The following is an 18111-nucleotide window of genomic DNA, read 5'->3' as shown; positions in this document are numbered from 1 at the left end:
CCATAGTAGATAAATCAGCTAGGAAGAGGTATTTTAGCCCAAAAACGCCCGTCAAAACAGACCAAGCCCAGAAAAATTGTCCATTAATCAGAATTTAGTGTGAACGCTGTGTCGTTTACTAGGCTATAATTTCCTCGATGGGCGCCACTCCTCAAGTGGGAATAAAGTTTACCGCAAGGTCCCCAGTCTTGCAGGTACCCCAAAAGGGTCGAGGCAGCCCTTTGCAGAGGCCGTTCTCCATAGATCTGGATATTACACCCTGCCGCAGTTGTCCTCTTATTAAGGATTGACCTACCGTGATGATGTTCTGCGTCACCATGCAATTTACCCCTTTGCTGGGAGAAGGTTTGTAACTCACGGGACGTGTGGACACGCCGGTGGGCCCTGTTGAGTTTACATTTGAAGGGTCTTCTTCCTCCTCCACCTGTATTTATGGCCCCGGGTGAGGGTGCCCCAGTTTCTATTATGGACCCCCAGGGGCAATTTTCCCCCTTGATCCTTTCCTCCTATGGAGGTACCCTACATATCTGTAGGGCATTCCCCTATCGCCCCCCTGGGGACACGTAAAACGGATTTGAATGCAAAAAAACACCATATTTTTCAATTTCATGTGTGAAAAAGAAAAGATACATCCCATATTTTTCCTATATTTTCGACAAACAATTATTTTTATTTATTTAGTTAACTTTTTTTACTTCAAAATCATATTCAAAATGAAGGGACACACCATCAGAAAAAGGAAAGTATGAAACATTCAGGGTTGTGATATCTGGTCACTAATCTGAAATGTAAATATTTTAAATATTTAAAATAAGTCAACGAAATAAAAAAAGAAGTTATAGCTTCTGCCCCGACTGTAATATCTCTAAAGTTCACTTTAGTTATATTTCTTTGTAGAGTGCATTGAAAACTGAAAGAACTTTATTCAGGGACATAATTTGCTATGGAGCAGGGGGGACTGCCCCCTCCAGAACCAAGTTTGCCCCCCGAGACCTTTGTTTGCCCCCAAGCTGAAATTTAGTTTCTGCAAAAAATCTTGTCAAAACTAAGACAAGCCTATACAATTGAACTATCCAGAGAAACAGGTCGGATTTCTTTAATATATCTTTGCCTTTATGGTAATAGATGCATCATTTTTGAGTTTTTACTGTCATTTTGACTTGATTTGGGAAACTTTGCTCCAAATTTATCCCCCCTCCTGGATTTTGACGAAATTACACCACTGACTTTATTTGAGCGTTGATTTGGCAAGTAATAGAAAAGATAAAAATAAAGCGTGTCGGTTTAAATAATTTCAAGGCATTAACAAAATAACAGATGCTGACTAGCTGACCCATTCCTTGGATTGGTGGTGCCCAGGGGCAAATTAATTACAGCACCCCTCCCAACTTAAATATTAGCAAAGAGCCGAATCAAAGTGAAAAGTTTAATCAAAGTGGACAAACCCCAAGCCACGGCACCCCCTCCCCTTTTGAACGGCTCTGAAAAAGATCCGCTATATTGCCGTGCCTGGGAAGGCTAAGTGCCAGAGAAACGGTCCGACTTGTTATCCTGGAAGGTTTTTTATTCTGGTATCAAACAGTTCGTGGTAACGAACTGTAAGTAAGGAGTGACCCGGCTCAATGGTAGCCGAAACTGTAGAAAACGGTATTTTGATACAAATAGATACATCAAAAGAATCAGATTTGAATGCTGATTTCAAACATATAAGTTTCCTCAAGTTTAATCCTACGCATCAAAAGTTAGGCGCCTGAGAAAATTTGGCTGATTTTCGAAAAAAGGGGGAAAGACCCCCTAAAAGCTATAGAACCTTAATGAAAATCACACAATCATATTCAGCGTATCAGAGAACCCTACTGTAGAGGTTTCGAGCTCCTATCTGCAAAAATGGAGAATTTTGCATTTTTTGCCAGAGGAAAGATCACGGATGCGTGTTTATTTGTTTGTTTTTTTTTCCCAGGGGTGATCGTATCGACGGGAGGGTTATGTGGGAGGATCTTTCCATGAAGGAAGTTTTCATGGGGGAAGGGACATTGCTATGAAGGGGACGCCGGACTTCCCAGTATTATTTAAAAAAAGATCAGAAATTTAATATAAAAAACAAGTATTTCAACTGCAACAGCAGCAACATTGAAACTTTAAATGAACAGAAAATATTACATATATGATTGGGTTCACCCCCTAGTCAATACCTCGCTCTTTAAGCAAAAGATTTTTTAGCACTTTTATAAGAGCTATTTATTCTAATTAACGGCCTTTGTGATTAAGGTGTCATTTTCAAAGAATTGGAACAAAATTCGAACTTTCGCTTCAAGAGCAAGGTATTGACTAGGGGGCGAACCCCCTAATAAACGTATTAAAAATATATGAATATAGAAGTTCGTTACGTAAGTTAATTCGTAAGTTACGTATATTTATTACTAATAAAAACGTTCGTAAATAAAATTAAACAAGTTTCGAGAAAGCCATTTAACTAAAGTAAAAGTAAATTAAAGTAATAAAAGTAAATTACTATGGAAATTTTGTTTTAATTATTCATGTACGGTGAGCCAAGATCAAAACCTTCATTTATTCAAAAACGTTCAAAAATTAAATAAAAAAAACAAGTTTTTTTTAACTGAAAGTAAGGAGCGACATTAAAACTTAAAACGAACAGAAATTATTCCGTATATGAAAGGGACTGTCCCTCCTCAATGCCTCGCTCTTTACGCTAAAGTTTTACTCTGTCACACAACTTTGCTTTTTAAAACAGTAAAAAACTTTAGCGTAAACAGGGAGACATTAAAAATGGGACAATCCCTTTTATATACGGAATAATTTCTGTTCGTTTTAAGTTTTAATGTCGCTCCTTACTTTCAGTTTAAAAAACTTGTTTTTTTATTTAATTAAAACTAAAAGTGAAGGACAATAAACATTACGTCTGAACCCTGCACTAAGACTGGACTGCTCCAGGGAAGCCTGCCTAGAGGAAAATGAAGAGTCCATATTGCACCCCCTCCCCAACCCCTGGACTGCCAAAATACAAACAAAAACGTCCAATTTGTCTATATTTAGATAATGTGAAAATCTTCAAACAAATTTTGTTTTCAATATTTGATTCTTTCTTAAAAATGCTTTACTAGCTTCTCCCCACCTCCTTCCTCTCTGAAAAAAAATCTTGCAGGCACGCACAAGCAAGGCATTCATTAAAAGTTAACCGAGGGGGAGCTTGGAGACTTAAAATCAAAGGTGGTAGAGAATGACATCTCTTTTCACCAAACTTTGAAAGAATTGCAGAGTTGTGCTTGCGTCAAACTTTTCTACAAAGTAATTCACACAATATTGGATGCCAGGCTTGAAAAATTTACCTGTTCATACAAAGACCAACATTTTGAAAAAATTTGGAATTTAATAGTTTAATAAAGGCCAGCTTATAATATAGGCTAACTTATGAGTAATACATTTTATTGTGGCAATAGTTCCTGTCAACGAGGGAGCTCTACTCTTCTGTCTTTGACAAGGGTGTGCTATTTGAGGTTGCATGAATGTTGTATTTATTACTCTTTTAAGTTGTTTTAAGTACTTTATAATTTTTAAAATTTATTCTCTAGGAAGGACAAATGCCAATTCACTTAGCAATTGAAAATGGAAACTTTAATGTTGTCAAAGAGCTTTTGCAAACCCATTCAGAATTCCAAGTGACTAAAGAGTGTGGAAGCAAATGCGACACCCCTTTGCATTTAGCTGCTAGAAGAAAAGATTTAGAGGTAGCAAAACTCCTTTTGGACTTTGGAGCTATTGTTGACTCCCGTAATGTGAGTGTTCTTTTTTCCTTTATGAGCTGTTTTTCCTTTATGTCTAAGATATAGGATTGTATTGAAACAAGCTGCCTTAAAAAAAAGTAGGCAAAGCTCAAAATGGAATGTTGCGAATCGCTTCAGTAAAACAAAAAAAAGTCCTATAGTTCGCTATAACGTTTCTTTAGTGTTTTAAACACTTATAGATTCCCAGCCATAGAGCTTTGCTGGGAAAAGCTGATGACTGAACTCTGTTTTATTGTTTATTGTTGTGTTATTCATAGTGTTTTCAAAATATGAACTTCGATTGCTTAATCGTATGAAACCTAGTTTCCTTTTTAAACTGGTCCAGCTCATCACTTCAGTAACGTTTTCTTCTGACCAATTCACAATACTTGTAAAATAGCCATTTTTATAAATACAAGAAAAACTGAATATATTTTAGGAATTTTATCTTAGACATAGTAGGCCTACTGCCATTCCTTTTTTTTATTTAATGTGATAAAACAGTTTCTTTCTGAAAAACATAGAACTGAAAAAAACTAACGCAAATGAAGCACCCAAAAACGCGTGGAAGGCACCCAATATAACAATTTTACAAGCATGGTTTTCTACTTTAAATTCCCTTTTATTGAACTCGAAGTTGGAATTTTCGTTTGAAGTTTTACACATATAAGGTTTGGAAGGACAGCGAAAGCTAAGAAGCTTTTAATTCTCTCTACAAAATCAAAAGCAGGGGCAGTTTCTTTGAAAATTAATTTAAAAAGGGTTTCCGGAAAAAGTAGACACATATTGAGGCTAAGACCAGCAGAACGACCAGAAGAAACTCAAACGAATAAAACTAAAATAAATAATTACAAAGGTAAACTTTTACTGATTTAGATATTTAAATAAATCTTTCAAAAAGTATAAACAAAATTGAATTGTCAAAGCTAAAACGAACAGAAATCACTACAAACAGGAGTTTGGCTGCCCCTTTTCCCATCCCTAATCTTAAAAGCTCTTAAGCATAATACATCATTTGTGTTTGCTTCTAAAGATTTTTGAGTCTTGAATCAGGGTAGGCTATGGTTGAAGACCTGTCTAAAAAAATAATCATACCCAGGCACAAAATTCAAAGGGCTAGTACCTTTTTTAATAGTCGAAAGTGATTTGAGGACAACTATCCCCCCCCCCTCTCACGCCCACCTTTTCCCCAAACACATGCAATCAAAATTTTTAGATAACCATTTTATTTAACTTAGTTGAAAGTTTTGGACATTATTTTCTGAAGGATGACAACCCCTCCCCCCAGAGTCCTCAGGTCAAGGGTCGTAAGTTATGCCCTGGGGGCATATAAAGTTTTTATTGAAAGAGTTGTAGTAGAAACTTCAAAAGGGCTCATTCAATTGAAAATTGTCCCAATCAAAATTTTGAGATATCCCACGTTGTTCAACGTAGTTGAAAGTTTTGGATATTAGGTCTTTTAGGATGAAAACCCCCTCAGAACCCTCAGTGCAAGGGTTGTAAGTTATGCCCTGGGGGCATTAAAGTTTATATCGTAAGTTGTTATAGAAATTTCAAAAAGGACTCATTTAATTGGAAATTAAATTGCCCTTTTTAATAGTCGAAAGTGAGTAGAGAGTAATTAACCCCCCTCTCACATCCACCATTTCCCCAAAAACGTTAAATCAAAGTTTAGAGATAGTCATTTTGTTCAACATAGTTGAAAATTCTGGAGATTATGTATTTAAGGATGAAAAACCCCCGAGAGCCCAAGGGCTAAGGTTTTAGTTTATGCCCTGGGGGCATATAAGATTTTATAGATAGAGTTGTCGTAAAACTTCAAAAGGGGCTCATTCAATTCGAAATTGAGAGGGCTAGTGCCCTTTGTAATAGTCGAATGTGATTGGAGCGCAACTAACTTCCCTCTCACGCCCACCAGTCCGCTAAACACATCCAATCAAAATTTTCAGATAGTCATTTTGTTCAACGGAGTAGAAAGTTCTGGAAATTAGGTCTTTGAGAATGACCTTAGTGTAAGGGTTCTAATCTATTCCCTGGGGGCATATAAGGTTCTTATAGAAAGCGTTGTCGTTTCCAAAAGGGCTCATTCAATTGGAAATCGAAAGGCCTAGTGCCCTTTATGATTGTCGACAGTAATTGGAAGGCTTGAAATTTTTATAGCAAAGGTCGAAGTGGGTATAATGTATTATTTTTTGTTGTTGTTGTTGTTTAGACCAGGGCACTTCGTATCGAAGGAGTTGTCGTGGAAACTTCGAAAAGGGCTCATTCGATTGAAAACAGAAGGGGATGAGGCCCTTTTTAACAGTCGAAAGTGATTGGAGGGCAACGAGTCCACCTTCCACTCCTACCCTCCCATTTGCCCATTATGTTTAAAAATTAAATTTTCCCTTAAGATTAAATCAAAATGCACTGTGATAGTGCTAATTCCCAATAAGTCATCTCAGCAGTATCCCAAGTACGACTGAGGGTATTATGTTCAAAGTTTCGGGGCTACTTCTGCTCTTAAAATTTAACCAAATTAAAGTAGCTTAAGTTCATCCAAGCTATCAAAGAAAGTAAACAGATTTTTTGGCGAATGGGCTCAAATTTTCCATTTCAGGTCAACTAGAGGAGGTATGAAACTGAATTAAACAGTACTATTTGTGTCCAGATTTTTAAAAGGTTGTATGTTGTTAAAAATTGCTGAAAAATTTTCTCAAGCATACAAATAGCAGGCCAAACTATAAAGTCTTAAAAAAAAGAAAGGATTTTGACTATTATGTTCTATTTCATTGAAAAGACTATGTCAATATAAAACAAACTGAAATAAATGGAAAAAAGTTTTTCCACAAAATAATTTTTTCAAAGAAAAGTAAAGAACTCCATAAAATCAAAAATGAGCAAAAATAAAATCAAATAATCTACCAAGCGTGAAACTACCACAAATTAGCATCTATAAATAAATGAAGCCCAAAATGAACAGAAATTACAACAAATAACCAAGTCAAATTCAAAACGAGCAGAAATTAATATGAGTAGGGCTCAAAACCCCTGTGCCTTCCCAAAGCCAGAACATAATTTGCGCTTTAATAAAAAAAAAATATAAATATTTTTACTTTTATAACTTTCAAAAATCAAATAATATTAACATTTTGATTACTAAATATCAGTATATGTATGTTAAACTGACAAAGCACATTCATTTGTATTTTTTTCAGTAAAGGGAAAATCCTTTAAAAATCTTTTATTTCCATAAAAGAAAAACCTTGCAGAATAGATCTTCTGCTTAAAAAAAAGTAAAAGAAAAGTGTTTTCAGCCTTACAATTTTGCTCAATCCAAATTTGTGAAGTTTCAGAGATGTGGAAATACATTTCCTAAATTTAGGGAAAAACCTTTGATATGGCTTAAAATTCTACTCTAATAACAGGAATTTTAGAATTGCAATACCTTCCCAGAGTATGTTTTTGGCCCTGTTTTCATCATTGAAAGTTTTGTTTTCCTATCCTAACTCTGAACAAACGCTGACCAATTTCATCTTTCTTACGAGCTGCAGGGTTTGTTACTAAGTCTCCTGCGTAGGCTACTCCGCTCAACTGCAGTGTCTGTGATGGTTAACATTGACTTCGAAATCAATTATTTGCAGCCAGATCAAGTTGATTACGTACATAAGTTCCTGATTGAACTGGCAAAATCTAAACTTTCAGACACACAAAAGAGCAAGATCAAAATACGGTGTTTGGTGTTCCTGAAAACTGCGGCTAAAGCGGTGCTTAAACGAATGCCTCCTGCTCTGCATTCACTCCTCAAACTTAAATTTTAGCCAAAAGGGTATTGACCCTGTTGAGTATGCCAATTAGCAATGCGATAGTGGAACATTCCTTTTCTATGATTAATTAAAAAAAAGCTTTTCCCACAAAATAAGTTTTTCAAAGAAAAGTAAAGAACTCCATTAAACCAAAAATGAACAAAAATAAAATAAAACAATCTATCAAGCGTAAAACTGCCACAAATCAGCATCGATAAATAAATGAGACCCAAAACGAACACAAATTACAATAAATAACCGAATAAAACTCAAAACGAGCCGAAATGAATATGAGTAGTGCTCAAAACCCCTATGCCTTCCCAAAGCCAGAACAGAATTTGCACTTTACTGAAAAAAATATAAATGTTTTTACTTATAGTGTTTTTTCAGTAAAGTGCAAATTATAATAATAATAATATAATAATATAGATTTATTACCTGCCAAAACTGTAAAAGATACAATGGGCGGCAGAGTATAAAAAAGTGAAAAAAAAATACAAAAAGAAAAAAAAAGACAAACAACAAAGTACGGTTTAACACGAATACATACAATGAAATGGGCCCTCAACATCGACATTCAAATAACACATTCAACTCAAGTCTGTCCCTGAAGAGTTACCCAAGGATTACCTAGAGTCATGAACTTTTTATGAAAACTCGCTACTCTGGCAGGAACTGCCAAGGCAGGGTCTATCGATCCAAATCTACTGATGAAAGATCGGTTTTTGGACCACGGTGGAAGTCCAAGCAGATACTTAGCATATTTAAAATAAATCGTGCGTAACTTTTTCTTCTCTGTCTGTATGAGGCAACTCCAAAACGGAGAGATGTAGAGAGAACTCGGTAAAGCAAATGCATTATACAATCGGGCTAAAATATCCCAACTAAATCTCACCTTGCTCAGGACAAGCTTTCCATATGCAGAACGAACTTTTCTAAGGGTATCAGCGATAATAAGTACGCGTGTGGCCTTGAGTGATGCACCGGTCGTGACTCCAAGGTAAGTAAGTGATGGAACAGGTTTGATTTCCGTATCATCTAGCATAACGCATATGTCCTCAGTCGACACTTTATAATTGAAAAATAAAAATTCAGTTTTCGATGTATTAAATGTATGGCCGACACGAGCATATTCTACCTTTAATGCACTAAAACAACTCTTTATTCCATTCAGGGTTCTACTAATGTTTAAAATGTCGTCGGCATAACCTTTGAGCGACACATCAATCCCGCATAAAATACACGTTGTTGGTGCTTCATGTTGCACTTCGATTACGGAATTATTGAATAAATCTGGTGAATTTACTGCTCCTTGCCTAATACCCTTATTCACTGGTATATCAATTTCTAAAAGCATATCACAATCCCAACCAGGACACTTTATCCTAACACGAAGATTACTATACATTGAACCAAGGGGTCCGATGACCGAATTTTCTACGTCTCTTTCTGCTGCAGAGAGTAAAATATCCTTGTGGATAGACGAATCGAAAGCACGGGAGTAGGGATCTATGTTATACTTTGCTCCCTTTATGTTCCTTCCTGTGCTAAGTTATACTTTGCTCCCTCTATGTTCCTTCCTGTGCTATTTGGGATTGCGTAATATGTTATGAAGGACAGGTTTCTGACTCCTAATTCATGTAGGCCAGATTTATACTTCATAATATACATATATGGCCTACATGCCTTTTAGGGTAAGTACATTATCCGTGTCAATTTTTTTTTGTTCTAGATAACATTTGCGAATTGAAGATGGAGAAAAAAAAGGGTTAAAGTGATTAGCAGTTAAGGTAACCCTGAAGAGCATGTTAATTCATACCTTATTTACTATAAATTTGAAACAATATCAATCTTTGGAAACGGTTAACGATGATAAAATGATCTTATGAGTTGACCTAGCTTTACTTCTTAGAGGCGTACTGTATAATACACAACTGGTGTTTGGGGCAGTTTTGTCAATTTAAAATACAGTTTAACGTTATACTAAAAAGTTTCCAGCTTTTTTTTTAGGAAAAATCTTCCACATAGGGGGGATTTCCAGTGCGAATACAAAAAACAACCAGAAATTCAATAAAAAAAACGAGAATATTATAATAATTTATTAAATTGATTCCTTTCTACGTTTGAGGTGAATAAAGCTCTTTGCAATTGAAATGTAAAAATATACCACGAGATGAAACCGAATTAGCATGTATATTTGGGGTAATCAGATGCGAGTCTCTTCTGGGTGTGAGAAATTTACGTCTAAAACACCGGCAGTTTCTTGTTTACATGTGATATCTGTCTAATATTCTAATTTAAGGAAAATCGTTATTTGTCATTTGCGAAGATAAATATTCTGAGGCCGTAATAATAATAATAGTTTATTAAATATTAACCAGGGCGTCTTGGGTATGTGTTAATATATTCAGTTTCTTTAGTATAAAATCGAGTTTCAAATTGGAACTTTATACAGTTTGAATACTTCATCCATTCTATCGATATAACTTCAAGGATGTATGGTGTTTTCGATTGCGAATACATTGGCTTGAAGAAATCATCATGCGGGGTGATTTTTGAATGTGCGTTTTTATTGCTGACTACAGATCATCGAGAAGTCTCTTGTTACCACTGGCATATTAACTACAATATGTATGACTACAATGAAGACAGGTGGCGCAATACACTATACGTTATAAACAAAATAGGTTTATATAATAGAATGATACCTCCATCATATAACAAAGGGAAGGATCTATCCTTTGTACAAGAGGAAGTTAGAGAGATATGCTGTTTTTTAGCGTAACAGCACTGTACGCAAAAGAGAATGTGCCCACTGATAAACTTTTAATCGACAAATGCAAATCAGATATACCAATGTTCAAGTTGGAAGATTTTAATTGTGAGGTATTTCCGGGTAGAATACACAACCCAGAGGACGAGATTCGATTTTTTAGCAGATGGGTACCGATAGATATTCCTTCTTGGAATATGTGTGTGAGATATTCTAGGAAGAAGAAGAACAACAAAATCTGTGATATAGATTGGAATCACACTGAGTGGATGACAAACAATGATGAATTTTTATAATAGTCATCACACCCATGACTACCCAACGGTCTTTTTAAAGACCACCAATTCTATCAACACTTCGTAACCATGGTAATATGAATCTTTTCAGTTCAATATTCGAAGCTAGCTTCAGCAGAAGCTTAGGATAGTAGCGATGACAATTGAGAGATAGAGATTAATTGCCCCCCCCCCCCCTAGTTTTCGAAAAAACACCTTTTTTGTTGTATTTATACTTTTAAAAATTCAATATTCGAAGCTAGCTTCTACGAGAGCTTAGGACAAAAGCGGTGATATTTGAGAGATAGAGATTAATTGCCTATAGTTTTTGAAAAACACTTTTTTGTGGTATTTATACTTTTAAAAAGTTCAATATCCGAAGCTAGCTTCTGCGAGAGCTTAGGACAAAAGCGGTGACAATTGAAAGATAGAGATTAATTGCCCCCCTAGTTTTCGAAAAACACCTTTTTTTTCTTTTTTTTTTGTATTTATACTTTTAAAAATCCGAAATCCCCTTAATTCAAAAAAGGCTTTTGCTTTATCATCGTTCGGGCCTATTAAAGACAACATGCATTTTATGTCTGGCTGGGGAAGTTGTTCCGTCTTATATTTTAAGATTTATTACCCAACAGCGGTTAAAGACCCTAAACAGGGTGGAAACCATTATGAGGGTTGCATTTTTTTTCTTTTTTTGGTACTCGATAAAACTTTTATAGGCGACATCTTAATGGCTTTTTTTATCGGTTGTTCAGTGCGACGAGGATAATTGCCAAGTAGTCCGTTGAATACGAGTTTTTCCCTCCTTCTGCTTGTGTAGCAGCAGTAAATCGGGAGGGGGGCCATTGAGTCCGTGTCCCATTGGGTCGGTGCCCGATTGACTGACTTAAGTCCCTTCCGATTGAAGCCAGTCCCTTCCGATTGAAGCCACAAGATTCTAAAGATCCTTCAATTTACCATATTTCTTATATAAACTCTTCTGTTTTTTTAGTTTCGTTTTAATTTTTCCCTCTCCCTGAGAAATTCCTGCGGATGTCGTCAAAACTGGACAACGTCGATATATCTCTATTTCTATATAGTAGATGGGTTGTTTAGCCTTACTATGTCCAGTTTTGAAGAAGAGTGGTTGAATTCTCTTAAACCGTATCCCATTGAGTCCGTGTACTATTGGGTCCGTGCCCGATTGACTGACTTGATTGACTTAAGTCCCGTCCGATTGAGGCCATAAGACTATAAAGATCCGTCAATTCAAGGCCGTATCCAGAGGGAGAGGTTAGTAGGGTTTGAACCCCTCCCGAAATGTTTTTTTACTTGTAAAAACGTAACAAAATATGGATATAAACAAATTTTGTGTACTGTTTTGAGTTTTTGTTGTGTAAAACCCCCCTGAAAAAAAATATTTGAAGAAAACACCCCTCCGAAAAAAAAATCCTGGGTACAGCCTTACTTCAATTTACCATATTTGTTATATGAACTCTTCTGTTTTTTGCGTTTTGTTTTAATTTACCCCTCCCCCTGAAAAATTTCCTGCCTGGGCACTATCTGGTGTTGGTGCAAAATGTACATGCCCGTGCTTATATGAAGTGTGGTGACAGAAAGAGGTGCCCATATAAAATTCTTGGTCCTTGTGCATTATATGTCACCCACCGATATATACTGCACAAGGAACTACAATAGGAAACCAGAAAAACGGGTATTGGCTAGATAAATCGATGGCAAAATGTGATTTAAAATTATTTTTACAGTATTTAAACTGTTTTTTTTGGGGGGGGTGGGGGGTTTGGGGGAGGGATGTACCTAGGTTAGGTTACATATTTAATAAATGCTATGCTTTGCCCCCCCCCCCACCTCCTTAATGGGCAAATATATAGCCAAATTTGTTTCTAAACTATTATATATTCATCCTATTTTATTTCATTTGCATTAACCAAGTTCAAGTTCAAGTTCCATTTATCTCGGTTGGTAAATGCAGCGGTTTTACCGACTCGTGCAGTGATTTTACGTATTATTTTCGAAACGGACATTATGCTAATTATATTGTAAAAAAATAGTCGGTAATTACCAGCCAGTCGGTAAAATCTCAGTCAGTAATAAAAGAGAAGTTGACACTCTAGATCAATCTTTTGCAGAAAAAAATATTAAAATTGGGAGCAGCAAAAGGTATTTGTCGATACTTTTAATAAAACGCCCGATTAAGATACAGTGTCGACACTGGTTAGCACTGAAACACCAGCCCTTTCAAGAACTTTCAAAGTTGTGTTTTCACGCAGTTTTCTCCTAAATCTTGCCCCAATTTAAAAGAATGTCTTTTTTGGTCTCGCTTGTCTCGGCCCCCACCTGAATTGTGTGTTTTCACGCGGCTTTCTCCTAAATCTGGCCCCAATTTAAAAGAATGTCTTTTTTGGTCTCGCTTGTCTCGGCCCCCACCTGAATTTTGTGTTTTCACGCGGCTTTCTCCTAAATCTGGCCCCAATTTAAAAGAATGTCTTTTTTGGTCTCGCTTGTCTCGGCCCCCACCTGAATTGTGTCTTAGCTCTTTTCCCACTACCAGTTCCAAGTGTAATTCTCAGAGAAAATTGAATTCGATGAAGAGAATGTGGTAGGGCCGTATTTTTAGGGACAGTGTATTCGATAAAAATGGGTTTTGTTACTCCTGTAGCACTCCTTTTTCCAGCCTCATTAATTCTCATAGTCTAGTCGTTTTGAACGAACTGGGAATTTTTCAAAGGGTGGAAAATACCTATAAAAGCAAATTTTAAGGTGCTTTCTGTAATCACTGTTGAATATTGGCTTCTGAAGATCCATTAGTAGCTTACAAAGCTGGGAGCCAATGAATGGGAATATGTCAACCTGATCTAACTGCACTTGATTTAGAGCTAGCGAAAGAGGATCAGTGTGATTTATTGCCATAAATTGTGTATTCCCTGTACTGACTTTCAAGGCAATGCGATCTGCCCAAGCAACCCTATCATCGAGCATGGTTTGGACTTCCTCTGGGTCTGAATAAGCAAAGTTGATATAGCTTTATTTCATTTTTTAAGGTTAATTTAGACGAGGTTACGCACGCGCACGTAACCTCGTCTAAATTAACCTTAAAACATGAAATAAAGCTATGTCGACTTTGCTTATTTTATTCAACATATCTGACAATTGATGCTGAAAAAGCATAGAGTTTGTTACTTAGATATTTCCTTGATAAAAAATAGCCTTGACTACCTCAGATGGTTTTGTGGTGCAGTGAATTGTTACTAGTAGTAGAATTTTCGTGTTTTTTGCAAGCCATTCATACTATACCTTAAATGATGTAGTCACGGCTATGTTTTATCAAGGAAACTTCTGAATGCATTTAAGGTATAGCATGAATGACTTGCAAAAAACACGAAAGTACTACTACTAGTAACAACTCACTGCACCACAAAACCATCTGACGTAGTAACGGCTATGTTTGATCAAGAAAATATCTGAATGCATTTAAGGTATAGTATGAATGGCTTGCAAAAAACACGAAAATACTACTACTAGTAACAATTCACTGCACCACAAAACCATCTGAGGTAGTCACGGCTATGTTTTATCAAAAAAATATCTTAATGCATTTAAGGTATAGTATGAATGGCTTGCAAAAAACACGAAAATTCTACTACTAGTAACAATTCACTGCACCACAAAACCATCTGAAGTAGTCACGGCTATGTTTTATCAAGAAAATATCTGAATGCATTTAAGGTATAGTATGAATGGCTTACAAAAAACACGAAAGTACTACTACTAGTAACAATTCACTGCACAACAAAACCATCTGAAGTAGTCACGGCTATTTTTTATCAAGGTAATATCTGAATGCATTTAAGGTATAGTTTGAATGGCTTGCAAAACACACGAAAGTACTACTACTAGTAACAACTCACTGCACAACAAAACCATCTGATGTAGTCACGGCTATGTTTTATCAAGAAAATATCTGGATGCATTTAAGGTCTAGTATGAATGGCTTGCAAAAAACACGAAAGTACTACTACTAGTAACAACTCACTGCACTACAAAACCATCTGAAGTAGTCACGGCTATGTTTTATCAAGGAAACTTATGAATGCATTTAAGGTCTAGTATGAATGGCTTGCAAAAAACACTAAAGTACTACTACAAGTAACAACTCACTGCACCACAAAACCATCTGATGTAGTCACGGCTACTTTTTATCAAGGAAATATCTGAATGTATTTAAGGTATAGTATGAATGGCTTACAAAAAAACACGAAAGTACTACTACTAGTAGCAACTCACTGCACCACAAAACCATCTGAGGTAGTCACGGCTATGTTTTATCAAGAAAATATCTGAACGCATTTAAGGTCTAGTATGAATGACTTGCAAAAAAACACACGAAAGAACTACTACTAGTAACAACTCATTGCACCACAAAACCATCTGATGTAGTCACGGCTATGTTTTATCAAGGAAAATTCTGAATGCATTTAAGGTATAGTATGAATGGCTTGCAAAAAACACGAAAGTACTACTACTAGTAACAACTCACTGCACCACAAAACCATCTGATGTAGTCACGGCTATGTTTTATCAAGAAAATATCTGAATGCATTTAAGGTATAGTATGAATGGCTTGCAAAAACCACGAAAATTCTACTACTAGTAACAATTCACTGCACAACAAAACCATCTGATGTAGTCACGGCTATGTTTTATCAAGAAAATATCTGAATGCATTTAAGTTATAGTATGAATGGCTTACGAAAAACACGAAAGTACTACTACTAGTAACAATTCACTGCACTACAAAACCATCTGAGGTAGTCACGGCTATTTTTTATCAAGTAAATATATGAATGCATTTAAGGTATAGTATGAATGGCTTGCAAAAAACACGAAAATACTACTACTAGTAACAACTCACTGTACTACAGAACAATCTGAATTAGTCAAGGCTTGGTCTTATCTATGAAATATCAGAATGCGATTAAGATCGAGTTTTAATGTCTTGCAAAAAAAACGAAAGTAATACTAATAGTAAAAACTAACTCCACCCTAAAATACTCTGAGGTAGTCAAGGTTATGTTTTATCAAGTAAATATCTGAATTCATTTAAGTTATATTATGAATGTCTTGAAAAAAACACGAAAGTACTACTACTAGTAACAACTAACTGCACCACAAAACCATCTAAGGTAGTCACGGCTATTTTTTATCAAGAAAATATCTGAATGCATTTAAGGTCTAGTATGAATGACTTGCAAAAAAAACACGAAAGTACTACTACTAGTAACAACTCACTGCACTACAAAAACATCTGATGTAGTCAGGGCTATGTTTTATCAGGGAAACTTCTGAATGCATTTAAGGTCTAGTATGAATGGCTTGCAAAAAACACGAAAGTACTACTACTAGTAATGACTCACTGCACCACGAAACCATCTGATTTAGTCACGGCTAGTTTTTATCAAGGAAATATCTGAATGCATTTAAGGTATAGTATGAATGGCTTGTAAAAAACACGAAAGTACTACTACTAGTAACAACTCACTGCACCACAAAACCATCTGAGGTAGTCACGGCTATGTTTTATCAAGAAAATATCTGAATGCATTTAAGGTCTAGTATGAATGACTTGCAAAAAAAAACACGGAAGTACTACTACTAGTAACAACTCACTGCACTACAAAACCATCTGATGTAGTCACGGCTATGTTTTATCAAGGAAACTTCTGAATGCATTTAAGGTCTAGTATGAATGGCTTGCAAAAAACACGAAAGTACTACTACTAGTAACAACTCACTGCACCACAAAACCATCTGATGTAGTCACGGCTATTTTTTATCAAGGAAATACCTGAATGCATTTAAGCTATAGTATGAATGGCTTGCAAAAAAACACGAAAATTCTACTACTAGTAACAATTCACTGCACCACAAAACCATCTGAGGTAGTCAAGGCTATGTTTTATCAGGGAAATATCTGAATGCATTTAAGGTATAGTATGAATGGCTTGCAAAAAACACGAAAGTACTACTACTAGTAACAACTCACTGCACAACAAAAGCATCTGAAGTAGTCACGGCTATGTTTTATCAAGAAAATATCTGAATGTATTTAAGGTCTATTGCAAAAAACACGAAAGTACTACTACTAGTAACAACTCACTGCACCACAAAACCATCTGAGGTAGTCACGGCTATGTTTTATCAAGAAAATATCTGAATGCATTTAAGGTCTAGTACAGTTATGTCTTATGTCTTTACGGTATATTGGAATCCTATCAGACCCAGAGGAAGTCCAAACCATGCTCGATGATAGGGTTACTTGGGCAGATCGCATTGCCTTGAAAGTCAGTACGGGGAATACACAATTTATGGCAATAAATCACACTGATCCTCTTTCGCAAGCTCTAAATCAAGTGCAGTTGGATCAGGTTGACATATTCCCATACCTTGGCTATCAGCTTTGTAGGCTACTAATGGATCTTCAGAAGCCAATATTCAACAGTGATTACAGAAAGCACCTTAAAATTTGCTTTTATAGGTATTTTCCACCCTTTGAAAAATTCCCAGTTCGTTCAAAACGACTAGACTATGAGAATTAATGAGGCTGGAAAAAGGAGTGCTACAGGAGTAACAAAACCCATTTTTATCGAATACACTGTCCCTAAAAATACGGCCCTACCACATTCTCTTCATCGAATTCAATTTTCTCTGAGAATTACACTTGGAACTGGTAGTGGGAAAAGAATAAGACACAATTCAAGTGGGGGCCAAGACAAGCGAAACCAAAAAAGACATTCTTTTAAGTTGGGGCCAGATTTAGGAGAAAGCCGCGTGAAAACACAAAATTCAGGTGGGGGCCGAGACAAGCGAGACCAAAAAAGACATTCTTTTAAATTGGGGCCAGATTTAGGAGAAAGCCGCGTGAAAACACACAATTCAGGTGGGGGCCGAGACAAGCGAGACCAAAAAAGACATTCTTTTAAATTGGGGCCAGATTTAGGAGAAAGCCGCGTGAAAACACAACTTTGAAAGTTCTTGAAAGGGCTGGTGTTTCAGTGCTAACCAGTGTCGACACTGTATCTTAATCGGGCGTTTTATTAAAAGTATCGACAAATACCTTTTGCTGATCCCAATTTTAATATTTTTTTCTGCAAAAGATTGATCTAGAGTGTCAACTTCTCTTTTATTACCGACTGAGATTTTACCGACTGGCTGGTAATTACCGACTATTTTTTGAAAATATAATTAGCATAATGTTCGTTTCAAATATATTACGTAAAATCACTGCACGAGTCGGTAAAACCGCTGCATTTACCAACCGAGATTTAGATTTCGGTACAAAGCGCTTTGTAACAAAACCCTAAAATACGTGGCGGACATAGTCAGTTTGACTTCCTCAAAGTTCAATTGCCTCTGGGTAAACAACTAGAAATAGAAGAATTTGGTGCTTGCGCATTATACGGTACCCACGAAAGAAGTCAAGTTGGAAATAAATGGAACTT

At 36.1% G+C, this 18111-nt stretch overlaps 1 protein-coding gene across 2 annotated transcripts in view; it reads left to right on the top strand.

Annotated features, from left to right (window-relative positions):
• Positions 1 to 18111, top strand: part of nompC (no mechanoreceptor potential C) — a 502015-nt gene that overhangs the window by 137780 nt on the left and 346124 nt on the right. For both annotated transcript variants that reach the window (XM_089102713.1, XM_089102710.1), the window contains exon 6: positions 3591 to 3794. In XM_089102713.1, the coding sequence (XP_088958839.1) occupies positions 3591 to 3794 (204 nt within the window). The remainder of the gene's footprint in view (positions 1 to 3590; positions 3795 to 18111) is intronic.

Source organism: Artemia sp. Qi Xiang Cuo, chromosome 2 (genome assembly GCF_049724085.1).
Source record: "Artemia sp. Qi Xiang Cuo chromosome 2, ASM4972408v1, whole genome shotgun sequence".
NCBI classification, from domain to species: Eukaryota; Metazoa; Arthropoda; class Branchiopoda; order Anostraca; family Artemiidae; genus Artemia; species Artemia sp. Qi Xiang Cuo.
Note: the sequence above shows the minus strand (reverse complement) of the source record. Positions and strands in the feature narration are given on the sequence as shown.